At 39.8% G+C, this 14,389-nt stretch overlaps 1 protein-coding gene across 2 annotated transcripts in view; it reads right to left on the bottom strand.

Annotated features, from left to right (window-relative positions):
* The window catches only part of col2a1b (collagen, type II, alpha 1b), a 47,512-nt gene that overhangs the window by 24,466 nt on the left and 8,657 nt on the right, over nt 1-14,389 (bottom strand). For both annotated transcript variants that reach the window (XM_032514481.1, XM_032514482.1), the window contains 14 exons: nt 14,090-14,191; nt 13,240-13,317; nt 11,008-11,052; nt 9,813-9,866; nt 8,475-8,528; nt 6,344-6,397; nt 5,661-5,714; nt 5,515-5,568; nt 5,200-5,244; nt 5,023-5,076; nt 4,677-4,721; nt 4,431-4,484; nt 936-1,034; nt 574-618 (listed from right to left, as the gene is read on the bottom strand). In XM_032514481.1, the coding sequence (XP_032370372.1) occupies nt 574-618; nt 936-1,034; nt 4,431-4,484; nt 4,677-4,721; nt 5,023-5,076; nt 5,200-5,244; nt 5,515-5,568; nt 5,661-5,714; nt 6,344-6,397; nt 8,475-8,528; nt 9,813-9,866; nt 11,008-11,052; nt 13,240-13,317; nt 14,090-14,191 (837 nt within the window). The remainder of the gene's footprint in view (nt 1-573; nt 619-935; nt 1,035-4,430; nt 4,485-4,676; nt 4,722-5,022; nt 5,077-5,199; nt 5,245-5,514; nt 5,569-5,660; nt 5,715-6,343; nt 6,398-8,474; nt 8,529-9,812; nt 9,867-11,007; nt 11,053-13,239; nt 13,318-14,089; nt 14,192-14,389) is intronic.

Here is a 14,389-nt window from a genome sequence, read left to right as displayed (position 1 = left end):
ATTCTCCTTTAAGAAGACACTTTCACATTGTTCGTGAATTGGTAGAAATTCTGCACCATAAAAGCCTCAGTGACAAGTGTCAAGATGACTGACTTGTCTGAGTGAAGAAGAGTGTCATCTCAAGTTTGCAAGATACGACATAAAGCTCAAAGTGAGTTTGTGCTGTTTATGGAACAAATATAATTAGAACGCCTTGATAATGGCTGTGCGCTGATGATGTGCCGAACCAGTTGTAAGTCTGTGTAGTTTGGTGATCTGAAACGTACTGCATTTTCATTTACAGTGTAGTATTACTTGCCTTCATTCTTCTAAAAGGAAATGTATCAGATGTACATCTTATGCATAATAGATCAGTTCTGAAAATACACAGTAAGTGGTTGTCAGTTTAAAATACAGACAAATTTTAAGCCTTTCCTTTTATAGGACAGCAAAAAACATGAAAGGGGAGCGAGACGGGAAATGACATGCAGCAAAGGGCCGCAGGTCAGAGTCAAGAAGTAAACCTCTATATATGGGCGTGTGCTCTACCGGGTGAGCTACCCAGGCGCCCACAAATAAGAGTTTTAAACTTACAGCTGATCCTTTGGCTCCGGGGATACCATCAGTACCAGGGTTTCCCTGTAGAGAAAAAGACACAAAGCAAGTCAAAACACTGCAATAATCATAACTGGCCTTGATTCAGTTACTACTCTGGGAGAGATTGGTCCGATCTCCAATGTTAGAATATGTTGTCATTAACAGTCTTTCTACAGCTTAGCTCTCTCAGTGGATTAAAAAGTATCTATCACCTGGCAAAAAAAGAAAATATTTGAGTTGCACTGCCTCTAAATAGTGTATCATACAATGTAGATGGCAACAGGTATTTCCTGTTAAGCAATGGTTTGCTATAGTAAATGCACTTTCCCTTTGCAATACATGTTTATAGCATCACTTACAGAAGCGCCAGAAGGTCCGGGTGATCCAGGAGTGCCAGACTCGCCACGGGGTCCCTGAGCACCCTCAGGTCCACGAGCACCAGTAGGACCAGCTTCTCCCTGGTTAGCAAAAGAAAAGAAAGAAGAAATGACATGAAATTTATACATATCTAAGTAATATGAAAAGAAAAAATATGTAAGTAAAGACCTTGGGATAGGATAGATAATTTTAAAAACAGACAAATGACAGATGATTGAAACAAGTAATAGTACAATTACTCAAGTACTGTACCTTAATACAATTCTGAGGTAGTTGTACTTTACTTGAGTATTTAAATTGTATTCCACAATACACTGATACTACACTAAGTTGGATTTAACTGAGAGATGCAGTTACTTTGCAGATAAAGATTTTCCTCATGAATAGAAGGCATTGTTATACAGTGAATTAAGCCTATGGAAAGTATATTAATTCAGTACAATTAGCTCTACTGCTGTTGGCTAACGTTACAATATTAAAATGGTGTTCCATGTTAATTCATCAACAATTCAATATTAAATAAAAATTTAGAGCCCACTTTGACTGTAACATTATTGTAAGTAGGATACGTTACTTTTGTATAAGGTCACTGAGCTATTTCCACTTTTCTGTACTCCACTTCCACTACTCAGTGTCCCCTGTTATGCTACTTTGTAGTTTTTTAGGCTAACGTTAGCTTAACCCTGATAAACATGTCTGCTAACTTACAATTACACCTGTGCATATAGCATTTTTCTAGCAAGTTAGCTCCGTCCATCATAACAGTTTAACATCATCAACGCTAAATTGATGGGAACCAATCATCTTTCCTGCTGAGACTACTCGTTCACCACTAGAGATGGTCCGATACCATTTTTTGCCCCCTGATACCGATTCTGATACCTAAACTTGCGTATTGGCCGATGCCGAGTACTGATCCGATATCAGTGTGTCATATATTTTACTATGTTCTAACAGCTGTATACTACTATCCCTGTATGGATGTGATATGATCTTTGTTGTCGGTCCGGCTCAGGTTAAACTCCTTGTGAAACATGAATACAAACAATGAATGCCACAGAACTGTCTTTTTTCATCCAGTTTCACAGTCATTTATAACGGAAAAAGAAAGTAAATAAACTACTTTAACGTACTGTATATTTTTTTTAGTGACTGCTATCTAATTGGTTTAACTTAACACATAAGATGTATTAAGAGTGACACACACATATGTCGACAAGGTAACAGACATCAACACTGGTGTTACCTGAAACTGAGTTTTCCTGCTTGTGCTGACAGTTTGGGGAGGCTGCAACTTTGACCTTCAAATGACTTGCTTTCCATAGAGATCTCTGCTTCACTTCAACAGGCTAGGTTTCTACCAACATGTTACATTGAGTCATGAGGGGAAGTGTGTAGGCTCTGTTTTTGCCAGTTTAGTGTTTCCGGCGGCAGATGCCTGCTCTAATTCAGTGTGTTAGCTTCTGCTGCTGGCTGCTAGTTCCTGATCTTATGTGGCTGTTATCTATCTGCTGCTACCTGTGAAGTGCTATTTGGTTTAGTGAATTTATTCTTTGTGGTTGCTGAGCTCGTTTTTCTTTTTCTTGCGTTTGGTTGTGAATTGGTTTTTGTGGCATGTGCTGTTTCTTGTTGCTGTTGTTTGGGGGACTTCACATCATTGTTGTTTTGCACAGAGTCCATTTATTCCGAATCACGTAGGCTAATTATTTTTGTAGGCTGGACGGGAAACTCACGTTACTTTTGTCACACAAACATATTCCTCACACACTTCAATCAGTCTACAACGGAGGCACACTCTGATGTGAAGTGTTTTATTTGACATCTTGCGTTATTATTCATATACACTGATTACATCTAAATTGTGCTGTTCTATTTATACTGCTTCTGCATTCTAAGTGGATACAATTTCACGTATTTGTATAATGAGAGACAACCTGCTACCATAGCCTGCTACTTGAAGTGTAAGTGAATAATCATCACCTTCCTGCCTTCTGATGAGTTTAGGTCCATCCTATTCACTAAGAATTGATGATGTCAGAGCAGAGACACCAAATATCAACTCTGTACCATACACTATTCACATAATAAATATGTGAGTTGGCTAAAGAATAAATTGCACATTAACTGGCTTTGAGGAAAACAGGAAATTAAATGTATTATGAAATATATAAGACTATTAATAAAATCTACTGACTGTCTTTTCAATGCGATTAAAAGTGTGCTACCCAAAGATGCATCGTGTTTTGCAGATTTTTTTGTTCTGTATAAAAATAAGTTTATAAGTTTTTTTAGTGCGTGGATAAATGGATTTCCTTTGCTTTTGCTGCGGCTTTTTAAACTTTGCAGACTCAAGAGTATGACATAAGCCAATACGTTACTGGCTCTGAAACTAAGGTGGAAAGTTTTATGGAAAATCATGGAAACAATTCTTAGCATTTTAGGAGATAGCTTGGCTTTTTATAACTAATATAATGCCGAAAATCAACTGAAGCTGGGTAAACTTTGTCTTGGTGAGATCTTTTCAGTTCCGGAGCACGGTTTATTTAAGTTGAGGTTCAGATACAGTAAGTGGGTTGTTTTGTCTAGCTAGCTTTTTATTGTTAGTTTTGGGCCCCTTTGAACTGCAAATCCTAGCTCATAATGCTCAGAGAAGAAAAGACTCTCAGGATCCTGACGTAAGATGAGACTTTTAACATTCCTCATCTTGGGACACTTCCTCAAACATTTTTAAAGTAACACAAAGACACACATTCACACACAGTCTGACAGACTTCCCTGCCGACAAACATAACGTGTTTATGGCTGTAAGTTGATACGATGCAGGAACACACACATAGACAGACATTTTTACATCTTCTGCCTAGCTTGCCTTGATTACTTCAAGGGAAACTTCTGGATTTTGTAAAGAGATACTCCATTTGTAATTCCTAAAAGAACCTCCAAACTATCATGGGGCTCGAAGAAAGCAAACCAGCAGCACTGAGCCCTGGAGCACACAGCTGGGCCTGTCTGCCATGCAGGGGGAATAAATCATATGCAAAGAAGAGAGAGAAAAGAAGAAAATACAGTAAGAGGGAGTGAGAGAGGGAGAATAACACTTTGTAAATCCCCCCTCCTCCCTAATTTTCCACACAGATGGAGGCTTTAAACACCCAATGCAGAGGAGCCTTCTCCGATTTCACTTAAGCATTTCAACTTATGCCGTATGCCTCTATTTTCTGCGATATTCTTATTTTTGATTTGATTCAAGGAAGTCTTATTCTAATGACACAGAATTCCCCAAGCCCATGTTTGTTGCACCTGCTATATTCACAACTTTGTTTTTGTAGTGAAAAATCCAAAGTAAGTTCAATTATGCTGGTTAGTTTTAGAAAGGGAGGGACAGACACAGTTACTTACTTTCATTCACAGACTAACCTTAATAAAGGTGAGGTGAAGAGGCAGTAGGAGTATTATTTAAGTAATTTGTGACTTACCTTTGAACCAGGAGAGCCAGGGAAGCCTGGAGCTCCCGAGGTCCCGACAGGGCCCTACAGCGAGGAAAAGACAGTCTGTTAGCTCAGCTATTTATAACTGACACATTCAGGTAGAGACTGCCATCATACTGCATAGGTAGTTGTGTGTGGAGTAGTGGGGATTCGTTTCATTTGCAGTATTTTTTTTTACTAAAACTCAAACCAAAGGGTGAAAATGACTTAAATGAGACTAAAAATGATACTTACTGGGGGACCAGCAGGACCGGGCAAGCCATCATTTCCACGTGCGCCCTGAAATAAACAAACATGGCATTAAAACTTTTAGTGATTGATAATAACTTTTACACAGACTAGTACAGGGGAATTAAATATTATGCCTGACAAATTGAGCTTAACTCCTCTTTACTTTTTAGAATTACAGTGCAAATATTAGCAAGTACCAATTTACAAGTAAAAGGACACATTTGAATTAGAGTATATTCTAAGACTATGCTGCCTAACTCTGTAGTAGTCACTAAAAAAGCAAAGTGAAGCATGTAATCCATCTGTTGTGAATCAGATAACACGTTTTTGTTAAAAAGACAAAACTCACGGCAACTCCACTGGGTCCAGGACGTCCTCTCTCACCAGGCAAACCACGTGGTCCCTGTGTAGTTAGAGTAGAAGAGAAAATAAAAAATTTGTTCACCATTATAACTGAGACTGGATTTGTACATTTCTTTTTAAAATGTTTTTTACACATGTTGTTGCCATGTCCAAAATTACACACCATAGGTCCAGGAGCACCATTTTCTCCAGGAGCACCAGACTCACCCTAAAACGAGGAAGACATATCTGGCTGTTAGTATGGCAAGGCAACCTTAAAAAAAGACAGTCTATTGGTCATCTTGGCAACAACTACACTTCCTGGAATCTTCCTGGAATCTTCCTGGAATCAATGAAAAATAATCTCATACCAACTGTCACAAACGTATTTTGCTATGCTGCATCCTTTTTACTCTGTTCATCAACATCAACACACAGATACATACATAAACAGACCTTAATTCACTGGAAAACAGTGCTTACACACAACAAATCCTACCTTAGACCCAACAGCTCCAGTCTCTCCCTTTGCACCATCAAGACCTGGATAACCCTGAAAGAAAGAGCAGAGAGACACAGTTAAGAAAACAATAAACAACCACCTAATTTTCCTGGAAATCATTATTAGCCATCCAACACACTCACTCTGTGTCCCTTAATGCCAGGCAGGCCAGGTGTTCCTGGGAATCCACGAGCTCCCTATGATACAAGAGGAGAGATGATGCAGCAAATTAATATTCAGTAGAGGGAAAGAAAATGTAGCTTAAACAAATAAAATTGTGTTGTTAGCAAGATTGCCTCCCCTGGGAAGGAGCCAGTTGGACAAATTACATCAGGTTAGATTCCCCCACGAATTAAAACAAGTTTTAAAGCAGTTATATTTAAAGCAGTTAAATTAAATTAGATTAGTCCAGTTTTAGCTCTAACTAATATATATGCCACCTGGGTTATTCAGACAAAACAAAAACAAAAATGCTTTGACTCTTGTCTTGAGATGATGAATCACTCAGCATCTCATAACGTAATTAACATTACAGTAATTTACAGTTATGGTGAGAGCTGCTTCAATGTTTAATAAATGTAAAGTAAAAGTGCACCGGCAATTTGAGTCAACTATGTAATTCTGAGATGTCAGCATCACTGTAAGTGTATGCAAAGTACATCAGTGTAGAAAAGTTCAGATGAATCAGGCCCAAAATAGGCTGGTTGTGGCCACCAGAGAGAAACACATCTGAAACCTAACGGTATATCAGCTGAGACTGCTCTTTAGCAAAATGCTCAGTACTACAAAACCAGTCAGAATAAATCAACAGCCTGGGAAATCTCACCTGAGGTCCAGCAGGTCCACGGTCACCTGGTTTACCATTTTTGCCAGCTTCACCCTAATACAAAAACAAAATGTAAATGTAAATGTAAATGTGCTGTATTTATATAGCGCTTTTCCAGTCTTAACAACTGCTCAAAGCGCTTTTACATCTACAGGAACCATTCACCATTCGCACACATTCATACACTGTGGCCGGGGCTGCCGTACAAGGTGCCACCTGCTCATCAGATAAACACTCACACACATCACACTCCGATGCGCAGCACCGGGGGCAACTCGGGGTTCAGTGTCTTGCCCAAGGACACTTCGACAATGACTGCAGGGGCAGGGATCGAACCACCAACCATCCGATTGGCAGGCAATCGCTCTACCACTGAGCCACAGCCAACAAAGAGGAAATGTTACATGAAACTTTTATTAAAACTTTGTGAATTACACTGGACCTGCCAAATATCTATATTGGGAGACATAGTAACGATGAGAATACATCAATTTTATTAATAATGACATCAGCCAAAGAAAGTGTATTATTTAACTAGAAATCCAAGCACCCACCTTCAATAAAACAATGGTGGAGACCTACTGTCATATTGCAACCCAGAAAACATTATGCATAATGTTAAAGGAAAAACAATGAAATCTGGCAGGATATGGGGCAACATTATTTAATATCTATAAAATAATGATTATATAAAATAATTATGTATATATAATTATTATTAGTAACATTTTTTGTATGTGAACTGAAGCTATGATGTAAAGTTTTTTTTTTATGACAAGTTGAGAGGATGCTGAATAGGGATGTGGTAAACGGTTTAATGATAAATGTATTGTCACTGATATATGTATATGTAAAAAAATTCAATATGAATATTTGTAACAAAAAAATCATTTAGGTGCTCATTTTTAAAATGTAAAATACAGTACTGTTAATGTGAAAGTGAGAAGAGCACACCTAGTAGACACATTGTGACGTCCTGTCTGCTGCCACCATGTGGCTCAAAGCAGAAATTACATTTCCCTGTGTCAGGTACATTATGAATTAATAATGACAGTGTGTTGTAGCGTTTCAGGTATAGCATACTGCTGTCTGATTGAGGACCCCTTCTTAGATTAAAAAGCTCTAATAAAAGGTGCTTTGGTTCTGAGGTAGAGCAGTCGCCTGCCAATCAAAAGGTTGGGTGTTTGGTACCTGACCCAGCAGTCCCATGTCGAAGTGTCCTTGGGCAAGACACTGAACCCTGAGTTGCCCTGATGCCACGCCATCGGTGTGTAAATGTGTGTGAGTGTTTCTCTGACGTGCAGTTAACACCTTGTACGGCAGACTCGGCCAAAGTGTATGAATGTGTGTGAACGGTGAATGGTTCTTGTCCTATGCAGAAGCGCTTTGAGTAGTCGTTGAGACTAGAAGAGCACTATATAAGAACAGTCCATTTACATCTATTGTATCGCACTGATACAATAGCAATATATAAGTCAATAAATATGGTAAATGCCTAAATGTGTGCTATCAATGGCATACTTGTTATGTCTCATATTACTGTCTAGTCGGTGTGTTAGTTCAACCCAAAATTATTCATATGGTAACTGCCTAAATGTGTGCTAATAATGAAATACCTGTTATGTCTCATATTACTGTCTAGTCGCTGTGTTAGTTTAACCCAAAATTACAAAGTCCATGGACTGTTTTTAATTGAAACAGCATAGATCGTGCAATGTAAAATACATTTGCATATTGTTTTTAATCCTATGGTAATATGGATGGAGGCTACAGTACAGGTGTCATTTGCTTTAAATACAGTATTAGTGCAATACTGTTGCAGAATTTGGGAGCCATATTATGCAAATGTGTCAAAAGGACAGGCATGGGAAATTAATACTCAGCATAATTCACTTACAGTCTGATAATCATTACAGTAAAACTGTATTTCTAAAGGTGGGGTTATAAGTGCCAATAAACAAGTGCCACACAATCATTTATTTCTCTTTCTGTTTGTTTAAGATTAAATTTAGAGGACATTCAGCAGAGATGTTGATATTTTACAGAGATATGAGGACAGTAACCTTCACTCAGCCGTATCAGAGATGCTGCTCTTATTACAGTTTTATGAAGTTGTTACAGACACACTTACATCATCTCCAGGTTTTCCGGGAGGTCCAGCGGGGCCACGGGGACCCATTGGGCCCTATTAATAAAGAGAAAACATTCAAAGGTGAGACACAAGTTTTCATTCATAACCAACAGAGGGCAACATCACATACTTTAGACCCATAATAACTTATAACATGTGGTGACCACTTCTGCTCTCTTTCACTTTCCAACCAGGCCTGTCTTAAACTCGCAGACAAAAGCTTTAATTATTGTGTTTACTAATATTAATAAAAACAGTGATGGAAGTTAACATTAACATATGTTTATATGTCTATTGGTTCTGTCACTATATTTCCATCTAAATAACCGTTCTCTCTTTTTCCTCTGTGTTAGTCTGTCTTTAGTTAAGCAGGTGTAACTGGAGAAAAAACAACCTTATAGTATAAGGTGAATAAAACATTGACCTGCAACAGTATAAGGAATACTGCGGTAAGGAGAATAACAATGCATTCTCCTTATCTGATTTAGCTAATTAAAGGCATCTTGTTGGTCATTGTCTGCTTTTGTGATTTCAAAGGCTGAAATGATCTCCGGCCATCACAAACACTTTTGTGACCCATCTACAACTGTCAAGTTATTTACTGGAGGGGAGCTTGATTTTAATCACACATAATGATGCACTGGAACACTTTTAACTTAGAGGCTGCATATCTGCTCTCCACAGGAGCAGATTAACGCAGTGGGGAGACCCGGCATTTTCTACCTGCTGAGGGAACAGAAAGGACAGGGAAGGGTGGGTATTCTGACCTCTAGAAGCTTAGTGAGGGGTGAGTACGAGTAGAGAGAGAGGGGGTAGACCTGGGGCAGCAAGGAGGGAGAAAACTAAAAGTAAGAAGAGTAGAAAATTACAACTAAAGAAAATGCGTTTGGTGTTCTGTCTGAGAGGAGTTATTGGGAGGGGGTAGGGGAATTATCAGGGAAGGTACAACAAACACTGGAGAAGACGAGTAAAGAACGAAAAAGAAAATCATGAGAAAACTGCTAATCTGCTCCCTACAAAGAAGGGAGTACAACAGCAGAAGGCCAGTTAAAGCTTCACACAGATCTGGGTTTGAGCATTGTGAACATTGACTGAAAAGGTCGGTAAATGTTAAAATTAAAGGAGTTGTCTGGTAGAGATGGATGTAGAAGTTAGCGGTGAGCAATGAAAGGTTAGAAAGTGTTACAGTAGGAGACTTTATGGACATGCAGTTTATAGCTACAGTGAGGAAGCAGGGACTAAAGTTTCCACATGAAGAAGAAAAGAGGAAGCTAAAAAGGGACAAGAGGTTTATAGGCTATAAAGCGAGCATTTATAATAAACCAATAGGATACTTACAGCCTGTCCGGGCTCTCCAGCCTCTCCTGGGTTACCTTGGAAACCTTGTGGGCCCTGGGATGTAGAAAGAAGAGAGAGGCTGTTTGATCAGAGAGAAACCGTTGTATATGCAGTGCCTAAAACAATGGCTAAATAAATTAAAAAATACTGTTACCATACTAAAGTTTAAACAATTAGTATATTTATTAATTACTTAACTTTTTTGAAACCATTTAAATAATTTAAGAAATATGAGAATGTTCAAATGAGATTTCTTTGCTTGTTTCTTCATCTTCTATGACAGTAAATTGAATACATTTGGGTTGTGTACTGTTGGTTGGACAGAACAATTAATTTGAATATGTCAACTTGCACTTTAGCAACTAATCCATTAATCAATCAATTAATTAAGAAATCAGTCAGAACAACTGAAAGGGAAAATCAATCAGTCGTTGCTATGCAGTACATCTTAGTTACAACTGTTATTGTGTAACAACAGTTCTATGAAGACTACACAGATTAGGTGTGTACTGTCTGTCTGTTGCTATTTGTCTACATTGTCGTACTACACTACTTCCTTACACATGTCATGTTATCTCCTTTGAGAAAGTCTACCCAAATCATTTCTAAAAACCGTCAAAGGTGTCCAAGGAGAAAATCTGTCTCTTCAAATGAGGGCTCAGGGTGATTAAACCATCAAGTTGAGGCATGTCAGCATTGCCTCCAAAATAATAGCTCTACTCAGGAGGCTGGGAGGACTTAAAGGGCTTTAAGTAAATCTTGGTTGGGGGCAAGAGAAGAAAAAGGCAGTGCGTAAGCCCAGTAGACTCTGTCAAAGGTAAATTGTCAGGTGTTCTACTACAGTATGCCTGGGTTGTGGCAAAGGAAAAAGCCCTGCAGCCTGCAGCTGTAAGACTAAAGTATTTGTCTGTGTGTCACCTTCCTCCGGAAAAAACAGCAGACACTCACAGTTCAAACAGGAGAACTGTGTGTAAACATTTATCTCTGACAGCCTTGTTGGAGATTGCAAAGTCACTGGCCATTTTGGGGTCATCATTGTTATTAAACACTCTCAAGTGAGGTAGACAATATGTACACGGCATCAAACACATTACTATTATGAGATTTAGCCTAGCCTGTCTGTGGCTGAACACAGGATCTCCTCTACAGATGCACCTGGCTTGTGTGTTGTCTGAGGCGTACAGGAGGTACTTACAGGTGATCCGGTGGGGCCAGGTGGTCCTCTGGGACCCATAGGGCCCTGAGGGGGAGACAAGAGACACACGATCAGGTTAATGGCATTTAATCACATCCTTCACAAATACACACTGTTTAAACTACACAAACACATAAAAAACTAGTGTACAATTATTCTTTTACATTCATAAATGCAATTCTAAGATTGTTGAGGGGAAAGGACTACTTTTTCCCTCCTTGCATTCTGTCAGAAGCAAAAAAAAAAAAAAATCACCTGCTTTGCCCCAAAGCTACTACTACTGCTCTACCTGTCAAATCCATAAATCGTTTGAAATTCCTCAGTTGCATTTAGAGTTTCTCTTGCTCTCTATCTCTCACTTTTTTTTACTGTCAATGGCCCCTCCTTCTTTTCCCACTTGTTGCGTCTTTCTAGAGTTTAAAAGTCACCAGTCGTAGGGCTGTACTCTTAGGAGGAGTGTTTGAACTCTACATGAGTTCTTACACTTTTGACATGGAATGAAAAACAACGTAAAACTGAACTGTTTCAGTAATGCTTCATCCCTAAATGCTAGACTGTAGCCATCAAAACAGGAGGTGAGATCTCTTCAGCTAACTTCTGACTAAACCTAAATCTGCTTCTGGCTGGAGTCCCATGCCAAAGTAGTTTGTATTTTGAACTTCATGGATCACTGCTCAACAAGAGAAAATCCCATTCTGTGGAGGTGATGGGCCAAATCCCTATTTTCTCACTTTTCTCACTGTCTGCCTTCCTATCTCTCTCTCTCTCTCCCTCTCTCTCTCTCTCTCCTCTCTCTCTCTCTCCTCTCTCTCTCTCTCTCTCACACACACACACACACACACACACACACACACACACACACACACACAATTAACATGTTTTACAAGGAATGGCAGGACTGTCAGAGTTGGTGGCAATAAAGCTTTAATATTACTTGTGCCAGCTTTTCCTCTTGGATAAAACCATATTTTTTCAGAAGGTTTGCTTTTAAAAACCCACATTTTAGCATCATGGTTAAAAAAAATGGATGGCAGCCAAAGCAAACGTCACAGCGCTGCACAGTGATCCTCAGAAAGGAATGAAAGTCACCTTTCAGTGGTTGTAGGAAGCCTTCAACCACAGCGGGCAGAAACGAATCAATGGGGCTCTATATCGTCAAGACTTTTGAATGTGTTTTTGAGAGACATGCAAGCTTATATGTGTGTGCATACATTTCAGTATGGACATTGTTTAAGTGTTTGGCATGTACTGTAGGTCTACGGATAGGATACATAAGGAGCTTGATTTGGGATTTAACATCAGACAATTTATTCCTTCATTGCTCTCACCCCCAGCAGGCTGGCAAACGCCAAAGTAAACGTAGACCGGCTTCAAAAAGGACTAGTATTGTGGTCAACACTCAGACAGATGTGTGAGTGAAGCCACATAGACTGCCCCCCCCACCCCTTCTGGCTTCTCAGGCCACTGCTGGGCTGAGACTCTGCCAAGCTTCTCTGCGGGTCTCTAAACCAAAATAGCTCCCACTGTGCTCTTCTCTCCATCCCGGGCAAGCTGCCATTCCAGCTACCCAACAGCAGATGCGGTTTTTTTATGGGCTTGAAATGTAATGATTATCAATGGCTGTTTCCTCAATTTTTAAAATTCCCCCTCTGTACTCCAAGTGAGGGGTTTATTTTCCATTAGGATCCAGAACTGTGTAGTTTCTTGTCTCCAACACTGGGGGTCTGACTTTTTATCTCTTAATTTCCGTCATAAACAAAAAGAGGGGGGTGGGGGGTGATGATACAATTTGCTGGGATTGGTCTTGAATCGGTTGTCTTCCTGGTTTCTCCCCATCATTAATGATTTTAAATCCTAGATGAGTATCTTCTCTCCTGGTGAAGAATGATGATGTCGATGATGATGATGATGATGATGATAATGATGATGTCCATCTCATAGTTTATATTTGATAACCATCTGATGCTTCTCTGGTTCATGTAAAAACGTTGTTCGTGCCCCTCCAGAAAGGTAAAAGTGCAGGGTCAGCCACAAAACATCACACCCCCAGAACTGGTGGGGAACTGGTTGGAGTTTTGTTCAAAGGGCAGATGCGTGTCACCACAGATGTTTAACCTGGGTCCTCAGGTGTCTAACCATTTCTCCTTGCTCCTAACTCTTGTCAAGACTGTAACATCCAGGCAGATACATTTGCAGCCGGCTGTAAAAAAGGCCTCATCAGCGCTCGCTCACCATTGGTCCTTGCATCACACCCATCTGTGCACCACCAGCTTTCTCGTCAAATCCACCAGCCATCTGAGCAGCAAAGTTCTGGAAAAGGCAGAAAAAATAGATCATTATGCTTTTTATCAAGATTTACAAAGGTTGTTTAAGTGCCTTTTTTATGTATATTTAAGACAACTCTGTGAAATTAAAAAGGATATCAGAATGACTGCAGGGTAAAGCATTTGGTTGGAATATATGAAAGGCCAAAAAAAATATGAATAAGAAGAACTACTTCAGCTTGCACCAACTTTACAGGTTTCAGTGTCTATGATGCACAATTAAAGTATTTATCCTGGAAGCCATATGTCATTTATTTTTAGGGTCTGGAATATGCTGTGCCCTTTTGGAGAGAAGAGAAGATCCACTTTTAATGGATTGTGAGCATCAGAGCTTATTATGTAAATCCTGATGCAGACAGAGGGCATGTGAACAGTTTTCATCTCTCTTTCCTTCACAAAGAGTCTCCTTGTTTCCCCCCAAAAAGCTCCTTCCCCTCCCCAAGTCTGTCATACTACCTCCTGCCCTTCCACCTCCCCTTTCCTCCCCACAATCCACCTCCTCCCTCCTTTTCTCCTACAAAGAATGAGAGGCATTCGATCTATTCTCCCTCTCTGCACCTACTAGCCGTTGTCTTTCTGCCTCCTCCCAATGCCAGCAATTTCCCACATCTTTTGTGCTCTTGGATTCTTTACTTGCTCCATTTTCCCATTCTCTCTGCTTAGTCTACTCATTCTTGGCCCTGCATCAGTGTTCAACCTGTCAGCTCCTATGTCTGCAGTAAATGCTAACCCACCCCTACTTGTCACGGGATACTTACTCCACCAAGGCCAGGGGGTCCATTAGGTCCTGGAGGTCCAGGGGGGCCGGGGTTTCCGGGGGTGCCGGGCTCACCATCTCTGCCGCGGGGACCAGGACTTCCCTGAAATAGATAGATAATATTCAAATGAATAAAAACTATTAAAAGGACAAAAACACGAAAGTTGCTGACCCAAACTTAGGTCATAGTGAGTACTCATACCAAATGCTCTTAAGAAAAACTCAAATCTGAGCATTTGATCCAGAAATGTGAGAAAATACCAAACAAAAGCCTTTTAATACCACCAATTTTATCTAAATC

This window comes from Etheostoma spectabile, chromosome 4, assembly GCF_008692095.1.
Source record: "Etheostoma spectabile isolate EspeVRDwgs_2016 chromosome 4, UIUC_Espe_1.0, whole genome shotgun sequence".
NCBI lineage: Eukaryota > Metazoa > Chordata > Actinopteri > Perciformes > Percidae > Etheostoma > Etheostoma spectabile.
This window is presented reverse-complemented; position numbering and strand designations above follow the sequence as displayed.